At 37.6% G+C, this 18,081-nt stretch overlaps 8 protein-coding genes across 8 annotated transcripts; 3 read left to right on the forward strand and 5 right to left on the reverse strand.

The window, feature by feature from the left end:
- Nucleotides 1-162: 162 nt before the first annotated feature.
- Nucleotides 163-1,086, reverse strand: COQ5 (2-hexaprenyl-6-methoxy-1,4-benzoquinone methyltransferase; the record flags this gene model as incomplete). The annotated part of the gene is made up of 1 exon (XM_056230117.1): nt 163-1,086. The coding sequence occupies one exon, from the start codon at nt 1,084-1,086 to the stop codon at nt 163-165; it is 924 nt and encodes a 307-aa protein (XP_056084068.1).
- A 684-nt stretch (nt 1,087-1,770) lies between these two features.
- ZDS2 (Zds2p) lies at nt 1,771-4,608 on the forward strand (the record flags this gene model as incomplete). Its single annotated transcript, XM_056230118.1, has 1 exon — nt 1,771-4,608. The coding sequence occupies one exon, from the start codon at nt 1,771-1,773 to the stop codon at nt 4,606-4,608; it is 2,838 nt and encodes a 945-aa protein (XP_056084069.1).
- Nucleotides 4,609-4,882: 274 nt separating this feature from the next.
- SKDI13G0310 (uncharacterized protein) lies at nt 4,883-5,200 on the forward strand (the record flags this gene model as incomplete). Its single annotated transcript, XM_056230119.1, has 1 exon — nt 4,883-5,200. The coding sequence occupies one exon, from the start codon at nt 4,883-4,885 to the stop codon at nt 5,198-5,200; it is 318 nt and encodes a 105-aa protein (XP_056084070.1).
- Nucleotides 5,201-5,346: 146 nt separating this feature from the next.
- PML39 (Pml39p) lies at nt 5,347-6,351 on the reverse strand (the record flags this gene model as incomplete). Its single annotated transcript, XM_056230120.1, has 1 exon — nt 5,347-6,351. The coding sequence occupies one exon, from the start codon at nt 6,349-6,351 to the stop codon at nt 5,347-5,349; it is 1,005 nt and encodes a 334-aa protein (XP_056084071.1).
- A 501-nt stretch (nt 6,352-6,852) lies between these two features.
- Nucleotides 6,853-7,533, forward strand: URA5 (orotate phosphoribosyltransferase URA5; the record flags this gene model as incomplete). The annotated part of the gene is made up of 1 exon (XM_056230121.1): nt 6,853-7,533. One exon carries the CDS (start codon nt 6,853-6,855, stop codon nt 7,531-7,533), a length of 681 nt encoding a protein of 226 aa, XP_056084072.1.
- A 328-nt stretch (nt 7,534-7,861) lies between these two features.
- SEC65 (RNA-binding signal recognition particle subunit SEC65) lies at nt 7,862-8,686 on the reverse strand (the record flags this gene model as incomplete). Its single annotated transcript, XM_056230122.1, has 1 exon — nt 7,862-8,686. The coding sequence occupies one exon, from the start codon at nt 8,684-8,686 to the stop codon at nt 7,862-7,864; it is 825 nt and encodes a 274-aa protein (XP_056084073.1).
- Nucleotides 8,687-8,913: 227 nt separating this feature from the next.
- On the reverse strand, nt 8,914-12,312 carry MDM1 (Mdm1p; the record flags this gene model as incomplete). Its single annotated transcript, XM_056230123.1, has 1 exon — nt 8,914-12,312. The coding sequence occupies one exon, from the start codon at nt 12,310-12,312 to the stop codon at nt 8,914-8,916; it is 3,399 nt and encodes a 1,132-aa protein (XP_056084074.1).
- A 285-nt stretch (nt 12,313-12,597) lies between these two features.
- Nucleotides 12,598-17,559, reverse strand: NUP188 (Nup188p; the record flags this gene model as incomplete). Its single annotated transcript, XM_056230124.1, has 1 exon — nt 12,598-17,559. The coding sequence occupies one exon, from the start codon at nt 17,557-17,559 to the stop codon at nt 12,598-12,600; it is 4,962 nt and encodes a 1,653-aa protein (XP_056084075.1).
- Between the last annotated feature and the right edge of the window lie 522 nt (nt 17,560-18,081).

Below are 18,081 nucleotides of genomic sequence, written 5' to 3' on the forward strand. Positions count from 1 at the left end.
TGATATACCTATTACTATTATTATTATTTTTATGTACAGTCATTTTATTTTCTCTCTTTTTTTCTTTTCGATTAGCAAGTATACTAACTGAAAGTAAAAAAAAAGGATATAGGCATGTTTTATCATTTCTTCTTACATGAAAAAAAATTTGTCCTACTCACTTCAAACTTTGATACCCCAATGAATAGCACACACACCAAAAGTTAAGCTTTCGTAACCAGCCGATTTAAACCCTGCTTTCTCGATCATGGATTTGAAAGTTTCTTGGTCAGGAAATCTTTCGATAGATTCCACTAAATACTGGTAAGAATCGTAATCATTCGCAATCATTGAACCCATGACAGGCAAGACTTTCGCCCACTGTTGGTAAGCAAGATCCATTAACGGGTTCTCGATCTTGGAAAATTCCAAACAATAAAACATACCACCGGGTTTTAGGACTCTATAAGCGGTGTTCAAACCCTTTTGGATGTCCGTGAAGTTTCTGATACCAAAGGAAACAGTGTAAATATCCTTGGAATCGGATTCGATTTCTTCCAGCACTTCACCGTTAGAAACCAAGAATCTAACACGAGGATCCTTGAAGTATTTACCCTGCTCCATAGCCCGTTTCTCACCTTCTTTGAGCATATCAGCGTTAATATCTACAATATCCATTGTAGATTCATTATCCCCAAATTTCGACTCAGCATGGTCCAATAGTCCAAAGGCGATGTCACCGGACCCCCCAGCCACATCAATGAAGTTCAAGGGAGTCGTGGAGTTAGGCCTTTTCCCCGCGTCCAATTTGTTGATGAAATGTTCTTTCCATAATCTATGGATACCCAGCGACATAACGTCGTTCATCAAATCGTACCGGTTGGCCACGGAGGAGAAAACATCTCCAACCAACTTCTGCTTAGTAGACTTCAGAACAGTCTTCGAACCAAAATGCGTGTACTTCTGTCCGGGTTGTTCAGTTGTGGGAGATGGAGGGGCAGTGGGTTCTTCTTCTTTGTACACTCTACGTGCTTGAGTAAAAAACCTTGACAGTCTTAGTGGGGCATTAACCAGCGAGCTCCGAGCGACCAGTGAGGAGATCAACATAATACCTTTCTTGCTGCGAACTGTGCTGGTAGCTTTGCAATTGCGACAATAGCAAAGTTAAGGAACGAGAGTGGCAGATATCCTCATAGTCTTCAACTTGCTTGATCCTTTTTTTTTACTTTTTCATTTTTGCCAAATACGGAAGTTAGTTTCCATTTTGGGAAGCGTAGGCAACAGGGCATTATCCTTTCTGGAAAGACCTACATATAACGACACACTGGCCAAAACCAAGAGCACCATTGAAGTAGTTGGATATGGATCGTCGATTGATAGTGACAATGCATGTTCTGTTGTGCTGTTCTTGATTTTTAATGATAATTCTCACACTACTCCCCCAAGGAAAGTCGCAAAACCACGGCAGGTTAGAACAAGTGCAGACGATGATGGCCCAAACTTTTCCTGCTTGACTGGAATTCCACAGCAATTGCATTCGATGTAGCCACGGCCACTTGTTGTGCTTTATAAACGTGCACATATGGCATGCTGTTAAATAATTGACGCGTTGTACGGGTAACGTCCCGCGCTATATTTTTGTTTTCATCTCATCTTGATCAGATCCATAATGTTGCAATTGAAAACTGGAGTAGACCCTAAATAATAGTATCAAGATCGGTAGTCGCTGCTTCTTTTACGTTGGTCTTCGTTCACGTAATAAGCCGGGTTGAACAGAACTTCATGATACTGATGAAAGATGTGCAAAAAGAGCGCGTACAGAACGACCATGGCCATGATACTGTAGAAAGTAATAATAATGGTATGAACAGTAATAATAATATTCAACAGGGACGGATGAGGAAGACACAGTTGTCCAAAAAGGAACTTTTCGAGAAGAGGAAATCTGATGTGCTGATTGCTGCTAAATCCCTAGATACAGAAATCCAGAATGTGAAAAATTTGAAACGGTTGTCCATAGGTTCAATGGATTTAGTCTTTGACCCTGAACTAGAGTTTAAGCTGAGCAGCAGAAACTCGTATTCTTCAGATTCCTCGAAGGAGTCATTGCAAGAATCGCTGCACGGAGAGGAAATCAAACAACTGGAACAGGAGATAGAAGAAAGGGGCCAAGATGACGACGTGTATGAGGAGGACGATGCAACTAATGCAGACGACAGCATTGACATCACTCAAACGGAATACCTGCATGATGAAGAGACTTTGGAGAAGGAAAGGATATCTCGGAAGGCTTCTTCAACTTCATTCCCTGCTAGAGTAACGTCCAGAAATAGAAGGCTCAGTGGAGTAAAGTCATTTCCACACGATGAAGTTTTAGACGTGGTGGATAGTCATGATTCGAATGCGGTCAATTTTACCCAAAACTTGTTGTGGGTGCCCGCTAACCAACATCCGAATGTTAAGCCGGAAAACTACTTGGAATTGATTCAAGACACTTTACAGAACATTCAAATATCCGTAGATCAGGAATTCGATGAAAGCAAATTAGAATTGGGCAACAACCATGCATTTCCCAACAGACAGCGTTCGGGTTCTATAGTGAGAAATCCATCTCGATTAAAAACCTCTTACAGCAAGTTTGATGACGAACCTTCTCTTGCAGGTCAACCACAACAGGAGCAAGAGCAAGTGGAAAGGCGAATACCCTCATCTGAATTTAAATCCATGAGATCTGTATCCTTGAAGGAAATCACTGAAGAACTAACCAAGATTTCAAATAATGCAGGTTTGACAGATTCGGACGCAGTCACTTTGGCTAGAAGCTTGAGCATGTCAGGATCATTCACCAGTGGGAACCTTCACTTGAGCAATAATAACGCTGAAAATGATAATGAATTCGCATCAAATATGTTTAATGAGATTGGTGGGGGAATACCAGAAAGGTCATCTCTAAGGAGATCCAAATTCAATACTTACAAAATCAGACTAGAAGGCAGTGGCCTCTCGCAAGCATCAAGACCGAATAGCCTAATGAGCATACAAATAAGTGAGGGCCGCAGAAGTGCATCGTTGCCTGCGTCCTACGCACAATTGCCTCAGCAGCAAGGCTCATTGAATGATTTCCAGGAGATTTTCGATCATTACAGAAAAACGAGTACTGAATGGGGTACTGAAAATACAAAATATGTTGATAATACCAACTACTATTCAGACGAAGAGGACCTGACACATGCCTCCATTTCTCAGGATAGTAGCTTCTTATCCACAGATAGCTCTAATAATAGCGTTTTGATGAAGCCACACAATTCAGGTTCGATGATTTCCGAAAGACTGGATCAGGATACGATTTCCAATGAAAACGAAAATACCGGTATTAGCGAGCCAAACCATGGTTGGTCGTGGTTGAATTCTGGAAATGAAAACTCAAGTAACAACGACCACATTTACGAGCCATTGATGGATGAACAAGACGCTGAAGACTGCCTGGAAAATGAAGAGGCTAATTTTGTCAATTTGAGCGTATCTAGGAGAGCAAAATCCACTAAACGCGTCTCTGAAAGAATCAACCATTCCAAAAATAGGCATTCACCAATACTTCAGATGCCTTCAGATGGTTCAAAATCGGTAGTGATTACTTCCTCAGTCCCTTCATCACCTCCGCTGCAGTCATCTGAAGCCACAATACCCGCGGCTGCAGAGAAAGAGCAAAATTGTCCCGATGATAACAGACCCCTTTCACATAAGAAACAATCGTTAGAGAAAAGGCTCGCCAGGTTATTCAAAAGAAAGCAACATTGTGATGGTTCTAAATCGGATGCTAAAGTTCTCAAGAAAAACGTCAAAAACGAACTGAAAAAGAAGGCTTCACATTCGAGTTTGTCCAAATTCAGGAAAAGTCCCAAGAAAAAACGCGAAGAAGAGGAAGTGGTCCATGACCGACCTTCATCACCTGTTGAAACGATTACTACTGAAGATTTTGATACATCAAGTGATATTGAACCCGCCGTAGAGAGCCCAAATGCTTGTAACATTCTTCCTGACAGCAATACTAATCACAGTTCTGAATTCGTAGTGGAAACCATAAATGAATTAGACGGCGACGATTCATTTGATATCAGTGGTGGCGAGAACGACTGTAACATAGATGTACGTTCTGATATAGCCAGAGATACAACAGCTGGACCGAACGAGAGTATGGGGGAAGAGGAGGAAAGTATGGTTCCATCTCCTGCACCTCAAATCTCAACTTTACTTCCAAGAAAATTAATATTTGAAGATGTTATTAAACCGGAGTACCCAAACGCACCAATAAAATTCACGGACAGTGCATTTGGCTTCCCATTACCAATGATAGCAAACTCCACTGTGATCATGTTTGACCATCGTCTAAATATCAATGTTGAAAGGGCCATCTACAGACTTAGCCACCTGAAGCTCAGTGATCCCGGGAGAGAATTAAGGCAACAGGTGTTGTTGAGTAACTTCATGTACTCTTATTTGAACTTGGTCAATCACACTTTATACATGGAACAGATGGGCAGTGAAGATGCGGTATTCAACAGTGATCCTGCATTGGGAATGACGGATAAGAATGATTCTGATGGTGCAATTGTAATTCCCGATATTTGATTCACGATCACTGGAAAGGTTGATGTATATGTACATAAAGACACATATTTTAAACTACTCTCAGGACACATTTAGCGTCAAGCTTATTATTATCACGATGAACGTTGTGGAACTGTGTATAACATCTCGTTGTTTTCTTTTTTATTTATTTTCTAAGAAAATAAAGAAAAGCTCATCTCATCTCATCTTACATTTGAAACCATATTGAAGTGATGATCTACTAGAGTGGGGCTACTTTAAAAAATATTCTTTATCGTTTTATACTGCAAAAAAAATGTCTAAAAGTAATGCTTATCGTATGCTAGTCCTGCTGGAAGACGATACTAAGATTAGTAAAGAAGATGAAAAATTTTTGAAAGGCAAGCCAGGAAAAATGCATGAATTTGTTGATGAATTGATACTACCATTTGAAATTGATGAACTAGACGAATTAAACATTTGGTTTGATAAGTTCGATGCCGAAATTTGTATACCGAACGAAGGTCACATCAAATATGAAATTAGTAGTGATGGGCTGATTGTGCTCATGCTGGATAAAGAAATTCAAGAGGTTGTCGAAAAGGTAAAGAATTTCGTCGAAGACAATAACTGAAATGATAAAAATCACTTTAGTTTTTGCATTTTGAGTCAATTGTTGTCCGTTGTGTATACATATGTACATATGAACTTAAGAGAGATGTGCATCAATACAGGGTCATGCATACGCGTACGAGACACCGAGTAGTGTGTCTCATTAATTTATAAATTCTGTAAAACAGTCTCTAATTTGTCTAGTCTTTCCCCCACGCCTATTCTTGTTAGTGCGTTGTTTTCTCCGGGGATCAACTCCAGCAACATTTTAGGCAAGAACTCTTTATTGTAAAATCGACACCATAGAGCATGTCCATTGAAATCCGTATGTTCTAGCCCTTTGATAGACGCCCGGTGGAAGCAAGCTGTGCATTGAACCAGATTGTCTTCCTGGAATTTCATGTAGCCGAGAAGCAACAATCCGACGAGAGAATAGTCCTTGCAATTAAAAAAATGAGCCAATTTCTGCATTTCTCTTTCTGTTAGATAATGAAATATACGAGAAGAATTTCTCTTAATATAAAACTCTTTTGATCCGGATGAAATTTTGTCAATACTTGTGTGAATTCTCTCGATGTCCATTATAAGATTTTGTGAGTTCAAATAGTATCCTTTGTTTAGATCAAACTGATTTTTTCTCCATGGACACTCACGAAGATGGTTGCCAATAATATTTGAGTTCCAGATTTTTTCATTCAGCTTCTTGTTGTGGCCAGTGACATCATCGCCATTCTTAGATGACTGAATTGTCATAATGGCATGACAACAACAACACTTAAATACCGCTTGCGACTGCGATTGTCCCTGGTATGGCTTCCAACCCTTAGACGCTAAAGTTAGCGGATTAACCCATCGGGCGTCCCATTCAACGAGCAAGAGCCTTGTATAATTTTGAATCAGGCGTATCTTTTCCAAGAGCGCCTGCAAGTCATGAAGTCGGAACCCAGAAAATTCATTAGAGCTTTGCTGTACCAAATCATCGAACAATTGTACACGGTTCTTACATTTTTCAGGGAGCATTGAACTGCCGTTATGAGGTTTCTTTCTATACCTCCATTTAGTAATAACTCGCTGCCCTAGAGTATTCGTGGGTTTGCCCGAAGCGGGTTTGGCGTTCTTTTCCAGGGCATCTCTGATTAATCTCAATTTAAGGTCCAATGCGTCCTTGTCCATTAGTAGCAGCCTTGAAATTCTGTCAATTTATGGGAAATAGTGGTCAATTCTCCTTTAGCATTCGTTTTAACATGTCAATTTCGTTCGTTCCGAATGACTGAAGTTTGAAAAATTTTCAAACATTTTCCATATTGAATAAGCAAAACAAAGAGCATTTTGATTTGATAACATAGTTTGAAGATTTGACTTCATAATCAATCGAAAGTTTTTAACAATTTTATAATTTGAATACACTTCAAAAGGGAATTGCACGTTGTTTTTTTTGGGGAGAATTTTGTGGGGTATTTCGATCATTGTTCCAAATTTACGTTCCTTTTTTCTTGAATAAAAGACACCTCTTATCACTAACAGGCTTTTATTCGTTCAAATAGGATTCATTCAGGATTTACATAAAGAATTCTTTTTGCGATATACTACAGACTGAATTTTGGTTGCGTATTATTGTATCTGACATTGTATGAAAGATACACAAGAAAGCAGAAAGTAAGAAAGTCATTCAAAATGCCTATTATGTTGGAAGACTACCAAAAGAACTTTTTAGAGTTGGCTATCGAATGCCAAGCTCTAAGATTTGGTTCATTCAAGTTGAAATCAGGTAGAGAATCGCCATATTTCTTCAATTTAGGATTGTTCAATACCGGTAAATTGCTTTCCAATCTAGCCACTGCGTATGCAATTGCCATCATACAATCTGATTTGAAGTTTGACGTGATTTTCGGTCCTGCCTACAAGGGTATCCCACTGGCTGCGATTGTTTGTGTGAAATTAGCGGAAATTGGTGGCTCCAAATTTCAGAACATTCAATATGCATTCAACAGAAAAGAAGCAAAAGATCATGGTGAAGGTGGTATCATTGTTGGCTCTGCGCTAGAAAACAAGAGAATACTAATCATTGATGATGTGATGACTGCTGGTACTGCCATTAACGAAGCATTCGAGATCATTGGTAATGCTAAGGGTCAAGTCGTCGGTTCCATCATTGCCTTGGATAGACAAGAAGTTGTGAGTACCGAAGATAAGGAGGGATTGAGCGCCACTCAATCCGTTAGCAAAAACTACGGTATCCCCGTCTTGAGCATTGTCTCTTTGATTCACATAATCACCTATTTGGAAGGCAGAATAACAGCAGAGGAGAAAAGCAAGATCGAACAATACCTTCAAACCTACGGTGCTTCTGCATAAAATCATATTTTTTATCAACTGATTTATTTATCTTTTTTAAGAACTATTAATCTAGTTACTGCGGGACATGCACACCGCTTATCTATATATATAAAAACAACGTATATATACATACATACATATGTAGAGCGAGAGAGTTTTCTTGTGATTTTTCTTTCTTCTTGATCGCCCGTTCATCTTGCTAGTAATTCTGTTCAAGCTCTCTCTGTATTCAACAGCAGCTTATTTGCAATCGATATGAAAAAAATTAAGCCGACTTGGTGTAAGAAACTTAAAACTAGAAAAATAGCGTAAACATACATATAAATGGACAAAGTAAGGGAAATAATCACCTCCTCACAACTTTGTATTTATTTTTTGGGGCCTTAAACGACTTTTCTGCTGCGGTAATCTTGGGAGTTTCGTAAACAGATTTTGTCATTGGATGACCCATTAAAAATGGACTATGCAGTGGAACAATTACGTTCATTTTGAAGCCCTTTACACGAGGGATTTCTTTAAATTCAATGTTGTCGAAATCAGGACCATATGGAATTTCCCTCAGAGATTCAATAGTTGTTGGATGTTTTTTCATGTACTCCCCAACTGCTTTGATCAATTGCCTCTTACCGCCTTTGAATGTAGTGGCTGCACCAACCAATTGTCCATTTTCTTTGAAGAGTACACGGACTCTACCAGGATTACCAAAGTCCTGCGGATGACATTTTTCACCTTCGAAAATGCACAATATTCCTAATTCGCGGACGGCATCTGCCATAGTTTTTGCCAAAGGGTTCTCAACAGCCAAATCCTTAGGAACTCTTCTACCTTCTTTGTGTGATCTGTTTACATCAAAGTAGCAAGGGTAGAGTATCTGAAATCTTTTAACTTCTTCTAGATCTTTCCTAGAGATCGTCTCAGAACGTTCAACCTTACCGGTTTTAGGATTGATGAAACTCAGTTGCTCCTTTTCACTGCTATTGCTGTTGTTATTGTCATTGCTATTACTATTCATTTCGGGAAAAAGAGCAGGACTTTCTTGGTCTTGACTTCTTACCACTGTAGTCGTTATCTTCGGAGCAATCGGTGTCCTCAAAGAGGGATCTAACTCGGCCAAATCCATATCGAGATCATCGACATCATTGTAATCGTCAATTTCTTCCAGTCTGGGCATATTAACTGTATAATAATTCTATTCTTGGGTTATTTTTCTTCTATTTTGCAGGTGGCCTAGCTTGTTGAATGTTATTAACATTTTTTTTTCAGTTCATAAAAGCGTAAAAAATAAATATTCTGAAATTTAAAAGGAACAAAAGTTACGAAGTAGCTGGAAAAGCAATTGATTCGTTTGATTCTCTGACAATTGAATTTTTTTCTTGTTGGTTTGTTCGAGATATTTACTTAGTTTTCGTTTTCATCATTACATATTATATCCAATAAAATTGCGTCAAAAATCTCCAATAATAGGCTGGCATTCAAATACGGATTTTGCAACATGGCATGAACCCTACCAGCAGCTTCGTGAGAATCTCTTAAACCGACTACACGCCCACAAGTCTCTGCAAATAATCTTTGTAGACTAGTTAGAGCATCTTGTTCTGTTCGTAACTTTTCACCTTTTGTTCTTGTGGGCTCCACCATTCCATTCCTTTTCCTTTCGAACACGCCGCTATCACCCCATAGCATATTCTTAAATGCGACCACTGCTTCTAGTACCTGATCATCTGACCTCAATTTTTGAATACTGACTTTTATGTACTTTTCGATGGTGCTGCCAAGAAGTTGTTGTAAAACAGTAATTATAGCCCTGCCCCTTAACCAACCAGCATTCGTTTTATTCAGTACAAATAGCGAAATAAATAGATCACATATCTGTTTAACAAAGGATTTGTTTTGCGAATAAAAAGGGTATCCAGAATCAGTAAAAAAATGCCGTTCGTCTTCATAGAAATCCAGTTCGTTGCCGAGGCCTTCGGTGGTTTGTAATTCAACGACAGAACTGCTATTGCTCGTGCTGTTGCTGTTATTAGGTTCATGTGGCGGTTCTTCCGAGAAATCATCATGCATGGGATCCCTGTCTAGCTTGAACGAGGAAGGGTCCGTCAAAAATCTTCTGAAAATGTGGTCTTCGCATATTTCAGAAATAGACAGCAATTCTCTCAAGTACCTTTCAAGTTTTTGTTTTCTTTCTTCATAGAGTAATGTTTTCGTTACATGGTATTTCAATGACATTTTCATTTTTGATGGAAACAAGTCCTGCAACTGCTTCATTGAGGACCTAAAATGTTTTTTCAAGTATGAATTTAGTTCAAAAAACTCATTGAACCTTCTTGCCATATCCCAGGAGCTTACTTGTCCATTGTTGAAGTGGTGAATATTTATGATATAATAGGTAATTTCCTTTAGGTCATTACCGGAATTCTCACTAAAGTAAGATCTTATGTAGATTTTTGTCTTTCTGAACAAACTGTTAGAATTCTCTTGCACCATATATTGCTGTTTCAGAAGTTCTTTCATTTCTAACTCTTTCAATAGTGTTCTTTGTGATTTTTTCAAAATTTTTAATTGCGTTTGGTTATTGGTTAAATCTGCCTTCAAAATTAAATGCCTCAACAATTCTAATTCTTTTTCGATTTGGTCAATTGATATAGTCAAACTTGCTATATTGTCCCTGAAATTATTTGACAAACGGTGTTGGCTGTGATTTATATCCGAATTTGCACTAGAGACACTCGCTTTTTCCACACTACGTGCGAGATCCAACTGGTCCTCAGTAACGTAAAATTCAGAGGTATTATCGTTGTCATCGTCGAAGAGTTTATCTTTAAAAATATTATCATTCTCAGAGCCAAACAACTGTGTATACTGTGGATTTGAACTTATTTTTGTTTTATCTGGTTTCGACTCAGATCCATTTACTATATCGTCTAAAGCATCTGTGATACCAGGGTTTGCGAAAATTCTAACCGGATTCAAGAAATCTGTCTTTGAGCTTTTTTGGATAACCTTACTTTGCTTTATGTTATCACTACCGCTCGCGCTCAAAAAATGAGAATATATGTCTGTCGAAATGATATCCGGCGTTGAAAGCATTCTGAGAAAGAAAGAAGATTTCTTGAATAGTGGTAAATATTTATCATCAAGGCACTTTATAGCCTCTGTTTGTAGTAGCAGAGCACTTTTTCTGGCCAGAATAAATGTTTCTTCATCGTTATTCATTTGAAAGGAATTTGTAAAAAGTATGATATTCCTTACTAAGCCTTCGTCCAGCAACTTCATATTTTGTAAGTTATTGTCATGAAAAAACTTTGAAGAAATCTCTTTCAGTTGAAGGGTATTGATACCAGAATATCCTGAAATTATATCCTCAGAAATGGCATCTTCTAAGGGATTTTTGAATGATTCAATTGTTTGCGAGTATTCTAGAAATGTACTGCCCTGAGTTTCAGAAACGCTATTTAAGAATGACCTGAAAAATGTTATGCAATTGCTATCGTCTATAATGTCTCTCAAAGTGATTGCCGCGAGAAATGAGGTCATTTCCTTTGATACTATTTTACTGTCCATATGCAAATCTGAATAACTACTATCCCTGACAATCTTTTTGTTTCCTGTTTTGATTTCTGAACTGAGGAACGATAATTTTGATTCAATCAAATTCAAGGAGAGTAGTAAACGCTTTTTGTATTTCAAATCCTCCTTAGTTAAATGGTCATTATCTTTCAATTGATATATCTTGAGAGCTAATGAGAATGCAACGTACTTGATAGTATTCATGTCTACCAAGGAGTCGAGCTGGTTGAGGTAATGCTCAAACTGTTTTCCGGTATAATTAACATTAAGTTCCAACTTTTCATCCGAACCTCCAGCTTCTTTGTTCTCTAAGTTATTAATCGCATTCCTATGCTCTTGTAATTCCTTACTTAGCATTCTTCTTATCTTGTGAACTTTGTTTTTTTCTTCAAAGTAGTTTTGTGAAAGGCTAACAACTTTTAAATTCCAACTATCTGGATCAGTAAATTTGAAAATCAGTGGGGAAATAATGCATGTAGTTAAAACTTCCGTCACCAATGTAAAAACAAACAATGAGTCTAACTCATCGTTATCAAAGAGGTGAGGAAGAAGACCGATCACGGTTTTTCTTATAGACTCTTCGATTTCTTTTTCTAGAGCGTTCGGCTTCAATGACAGTGATTTATGTAACTTGTAATTCTTATTGAACTCTACAGCAATTTGTAGACCAATATTGGCTGCTTTTTGCCTTTCAAGGGTCAAATCACTCAATACAGCTTCTCTGGCATCACAAAAAGTACTGAAATGCTTGTTGAATATAGGCAACAGCTTCAAAACAATCAAACTAGCACTGTCATTCTTCATTAGCTTTTCTTTGACTACCACCAGCGTTTGTAACAATCTCCACTTCAGGACTTTCAGAAAATTTGCATTAGCATTTTTATCAATTCTTGTGAACCAGGATTCTACAAAATCTCTAATAATTAAGTCGACTATGGCCTCTAATTCCTTACCAATTTGTGCATTCCCTTCATGTATTAAATCTTCAGTTGAGGTCAATTCTTTATCTACTTCCACTATATTCGACTTCTCCGGCACAAGATGGATAAATTTAGGCTGAGTCGTCGGTAAATCAGGTAAAGATTTGAAGAATATGAAGTATCCAAATATGCAGATGCTGAAAAAGAACCCCAAGACAAAACTAACTATCGACCATGGTATCATTGCTAGTAATATCAAGCAAAATAAAACTGAAACCAATTGAAACTGTTGCAGAAAATTGAGCATACGATGTCATATCAGGATGCAAAATTTTGTCAGTTGTGGCGCTTTTGCAGTATCTGGAAGTCTTTTCATTATTTATCATTGTGTTTGTTTACATTTTTTAGAGTTCAGTGAGGCGATAATAAAAAAACAAAAAATACTGAAGAGGAAGCTGAGCTGATCGACTACCGACAAAAACAACAACATAAGCTTGCAGCACGCCATATACAAACTAGTTCACTTTCGAACAAATATTTAAATTGCCCCTTGTCGTTATGATATGTAATCTTACATAATTCACAGAGTAGCTCAAGCATCCTTGAATAGTGATTCTTGCAACGATTTAATATCTCTGCTGATACCCTTGACAAATTCCAGTCTCTTTGGTTCATCATCAAAAAGCTGCTGCTCTTCTAGAGTAGTAGGTATTATCCTTGAATTCAAATACTTCGGATGAGTTAGAAATTTGCTTAATGCACCCCCCAACTTTTTTTTATCATGATCTGAATCTAAGCCAACGACCAATTCTACGGGGTTTTCCTTGTCATCGAAGTTCACGGATTGGGTAAATAGTTCTTGATAGTTTAATAAGCTTAACATTTTCTGCAACAAAACCAACTGATTGGTTTCCTTTATTAATGAACTTGATACTGCTAGTTTGTTGTCGCCCCAGTTATATATTGTAGATTTTATTTGTTTGCCGAAATAGGAGACAAAGAGACACGTCTCAGGTAAAACTTTCAGACCAAATTGACTTAGTAGTAATAGGATGATAGATAATAAACCATTGCTCCAGATGTTATGCAATCTAGGTGAGAATTCAGGTTTTATGCCCCCCTGCTGTATGGCCACAGACAGTGGGCTTTCCAATAAAACGGTATACAGCCCACTATTGATAAATCTAGCACCAACTTGTTCGATTGAACATAATTCGGAGATGAAAGTCAAAGTAATGTGTCCAAGAATTGGTTCATCATTGATTCTGATTAAATGTGCACTGGAGTATAAGTTCAAAATTACCTTCAAAGTCCCAACCTCATTTAGAGATGATGCTAAAATAACTTTGAAGTTTTTGGATGGATTTAAATTTGTAATTTTTTTGAAAAGTGATAATAATAACAGCAAATCCTGGGTGTTTTCCTCTAGGTTGACAATCTGTGTGGCTTGGTCAGCGTTTAACCCCTTTGTAGAACATTTATTGATTTGGCATAATATGTCAGATAGTATCAAATAAACACCCTTACTAAATACTAATTCAAAAAATTCCAGTAGTTGGTCAGAAACTGATTCGATGAAATGGTCTCCTGAAGAGACTAATTCTAAAAGAATTAAGACAGATCTCAGTAGAGGTCTATAGAAGTCATTTTTCAAAGATCGGCCAATATTTTTTATGAAATCAATTTCGTCAAATTTAAAAATTGTGAAAATCTTGCTCAATAATTCAATTATTTTTGTTTCTTTCAATGATTTTCCAGACAACTTTAAAGAATATAAAATATAAAACGACAGTTCGATTCTCTCCAAGTATATCTGAGTGAACATTTGTTTATCCGAACTGAAATCAATATTCAACTTCAGAAAATACTCTACCAATTCGATGAAACTATCATTTAGCGGAGTAGGGCTTCTTTTTACAAATGTGGTGATCAGTGCGCCCCAAGCCTTTGCTGTAGATATTTCGTAATTGACGTATTGCAAATTTAATGAAGCATCTGTAACTTCTCTTCTAAAATTCGTCTGGCTGGTGCTTGGTTCATACCAATTACGGTCATTCTTCAATACTATGTCTAATAAGTGAATATCGTAACCAATATTCTCGCCTTCGTTTATTTTTGATAGGGGAATCTTTTGAAATGACTGTAACTCCAAACTGGGCCATTGCTTTTTGAATTTTAGATTTAATTCATCATGGAGACTTTTATTGAACCCATCGATTTGAAAAAAATGATGGACGAGTTCAAGTACGTCTTCCTGATTCAAAAAATTCAGAATTTTAGCGTTTGAGTCATTTGAGTTATAGATGTACAACGCGAATATTTCCACTATCCTTGAAACTAATTTGTACTTCTTGATTAGAGAAATAGTCTCATCGCGAGTCAAGTTTGTTTTTTTTTTAAACAAAGTTTTAGAGTTTTCCAATTTATTCAATAGGGAATCCACAAATTTGGCATCATCAATGAATATCTTAGAGTTTGTCCAGGTGTTTAAAACATATGTGATTGTCTCCAAAAGCTTACAACCCACTTCTTCAGGCATTGCGTCCAGCATTAAAGACTTTTTTTGCAGAATTGTTAATATTGAATTGTTTTTGTCTATGAATGACTCATCATTGATATTTTTACTGGAGGCAAATTGTCCTGTTAGGAAAAGGATTGATAACCCATCTTGCTTACTCTCCAACAAAGTTGCGAAAAAAATATACAGATTTTGTAAGAGATCCCAATTTTGTACCGTAGAATTTAAATCGTGCAAAACTTCTCTTAAAAATGTCATTGATTTTGTCTCACCGAGGAAAGATAACAAGAATGGGTAGTCATTATTCCAGGGGGCCTCCACCAAATAGCTTAATAGTTCTATAATTTCGGTTTTGAAGAAAACATAAGTTGGTAAGGTGTAGACGTCAACCAATTTTGATGAATTTACGAAAAGTAATTTTTCCAAGTTGCTTGGTTTGAAATCATGATTGCTGCCTCTGATGGAGATCAAAAGTTTGCATAGTTTGAAGGAGCTATTCAGTGATTTGGAATATAAGTTACCCAAAATCCTATCACCTAAGATCTTTGTTGTGGTATCTAGCGGCGAAATGAGAATATTCACTAAAGTATTCGGAGCCAAGTCAATAGAATCCATGGGAGTTAGGAAGACTTGCAACAATTTATTTGCTGAGGGAAAAGTAATGAGTTGATCCCTTTGAAGTGAGTTTATGGTAAAAACGTTATGAAGTACATCATAAAAGATTGAAGTCAAATGAAAGGCGATTTCAAATTTTTGTAGAAAATTATTGAACTTCCAATTGTAATAACTTTCAAAGATATGGACTGCATGCAGGACCAATTTATTGATGATATCGACTTTGGTTCTCTTGGAAATATGACTATTTTGCAATGATAGAGATTCTCGAATAAAGATTTTTGTTAATTTAAGCAATTGAATAGTGAAAGTATAATCCCCTGTCGATAATTCAATTGAACCAAGAATCATATTGCAAAGACCTGTCTTGCCATACTTATCCAGCAATTCAGATTTATTTAAGTAAGAAGAGACCAAATGAAGATAGTTTGGTGTCAGCATAGTCATGAATTCGCAACATTGCACAATTAGGCTGTAGTCTTTCCTTTGCAGTGAAACCTCAAAGATTCCGAAAACTACTTGAATAATCGACGGGCCATTTATAGTGCTGGTTGGAGTGTCTAGAGAATTTGATAGGTATGACAGAATTTCACTGGATTTTTCCATCGGTGTCTTTGGATTGAGAACGTTGGTAATCAATTTGATTATAGATATCATCAATCCGTGTTGCAAGTCATCCAATTGGGCCCCTTTTTCCATGTAAGAATGTAGTAGGTTTTGTAATATTCTTCCCACCAAGGACCAACCATTATACCTAAAAAGGAAAATAATGAGATTTGAAGTAGTAGGTGCCTGTTGTGCATTTTGTTGTTGTTGTTGATATTTGATGGTAAGAATTTTGGCTTTTGTAGATTTCGGTATTGACATTAGGCAGGTGGAATTTTCTTTTTCTAAGGGAGGCGTAACTAGCAAATCAGATTTTAATTCTATCAAGTCAGGCATAATGATTTCTGAGGACGTCGAAGAAGAATTGGCTGATATATCCGCTATCAAGTCGTAATCCAAATCGTTCAAACTGCTTCGGGAGATGGCAAATGAACTTATATCTTTTAGTTCGAAATTAGCAAATTCCGTATCAATTAATGATAAATTTACCAACGGGATGAGCGATTCGTTTAGTAACGGTAATTTAGCCTTTGTAATAGTCAATTTTTCTTCAAAAGTGTCATTAGTCAAGAAATTTTCAATAAACTGTCTTGGGGCCTGTGACACTATCTTGGCGACAACCCGGGAAGTAGACGCTGTTATGGGGATGAAGTTTGAAGAGTATTCCAAAAAGATTGTTATGATTGTAGTGTAAATGGGGTCAAAAGACAATGTTTCCGACAGAATGGTCAATTCTTGGAAAACATTATGCGATTCAGCGAATTGAGCGAATCTTGTTATATCTGGATCTTCAAATGACTCCGATGATTGCAATGACAACCTATGGTAAAGTATGAAAGACCAAGAGTAATGGATCATTGGGTGGAAAATAGGGTCCTTGTTCGCGATGTTAGTTGTAATATCACCTTCCAAAGCGGCATTGACACTTTGGAAAGTCTTTGAATCCGCGTATAACGGTGATTGAAGATCAAACTGAGCGATTGAAGTGTTCAATCCGAGCATCAACACAGTTGTGATAGTTAATAAAGATGACATCCTGGACACAAACGTCTCTGAAAGGTAACTGAAGTCTTGGAACTTTTGGAACTTATAAAACTGTAACGACGGAGTGTCTATAGTCTCGTCTGGGGAAATTATATGTTTGGTGAATTCAACAAATTGATTTTGATACTGTAGGAACCACCGATTGACGACGTTCACCGGTACTTTTGTGTTGAGGATGATTAAGTTCAAAATTTGTAATGTTTGCAAAACATGTTTCAGATCGGAGAAGTTTTTCAATTGCACCAGCGAAAAAATGGTGAAAGTATCCTGTTCATTATTTTGGCCCTCCTCTAAGGCAGCAGCCGTGGCAGTGCCATAGTTTTGCATTGTAGATGATATTAAAGAGATCAATTTTTCTGCGATACTGGATCTATCCTTGATGAAAAACGAGTACGTATCGAGGTCAATGTCTGGATTGATGAGAAGCAAGTACAAAATTTGTAGTCTAGAAGACCTCTCCGAGATAATGAATTGAGCAGCATGGCAGGGATCTTCAGAATGGGCAAACGAGGGGTCATGATCGACGTTTATTTGCAGTAAGTTTGCTATTATGGTGCGTAGTTTGTTGTCACCGCCTGAGGGGACGGCGCATTTTTTTGGCGTAGCCTCATCTTCAATGAGCTTTGTTCTATTAGCCTTCAAAAACTGTCTTATTTGGAGCAATTGGTTGGCATCCACAGCGGAAACATCAGCAGCAGCATCGTTAATGAAGTTGGCAACAAGAGTGAAGGATAATTCTTGAACAGATTTCCCAATTGAGCGTGCAGCCATTGCTCGTGGAGGTCTTTTCTTATTGGGCGGGGAGAAGGAGCTAGCCTATTGTTGTTTTCGTAGACTGTTAAAGATGTCTACAAGTGTTTATGTTAGCAAGAAAATTTTTGATGTTGTATAGAACTGCTTACCCGGACAGGGTGACCCTCCAGTTTACTGCTAGCCAGCCATCTGGCAAGAAATGACGGAGAAGTCTTTGTGTATGTGAGAAAAAGGTCCAAATACGCCCGTGGCCGAGAAGTCGCCACGGGTGTGACGTGGATCCAGCAAATGTTTGCTGTGTGTCCTTCCCTGGTATTGATATCAGCACAATTACGGCTCTAAGAAACGATGGATATAAAGAATAAAACGTTAATTAGGAATTTGACATATGTGCTAGTGGCCAAACCCTTTTGCGCAAGAGTGTGCGGAGGACACCTGTCCGTACTGCACATGCTTGCGGCGGGGTCTGCCACACTGATTGGGGTAGTCAGTGGAAGTCTGACATTTGGGTGATATAAGTTGAAACGGCATTACTGCTTT

Source organism: Saccharomyces kudriavzevii (assembly GCF_947243775.1).
Source record: "Saccharomyces kudriavzevii IFO 1802 strain IFO1802 genome assembly, chromosome: 13".
Classification (NCBI taxonomy): Eukaryota; Fungi; Ascomycota; class Saccharomycetes; order Saccharomycetales; family Saccharomycetaceae; genus Saccharomyces; species Saccharomyces kudriavzevii.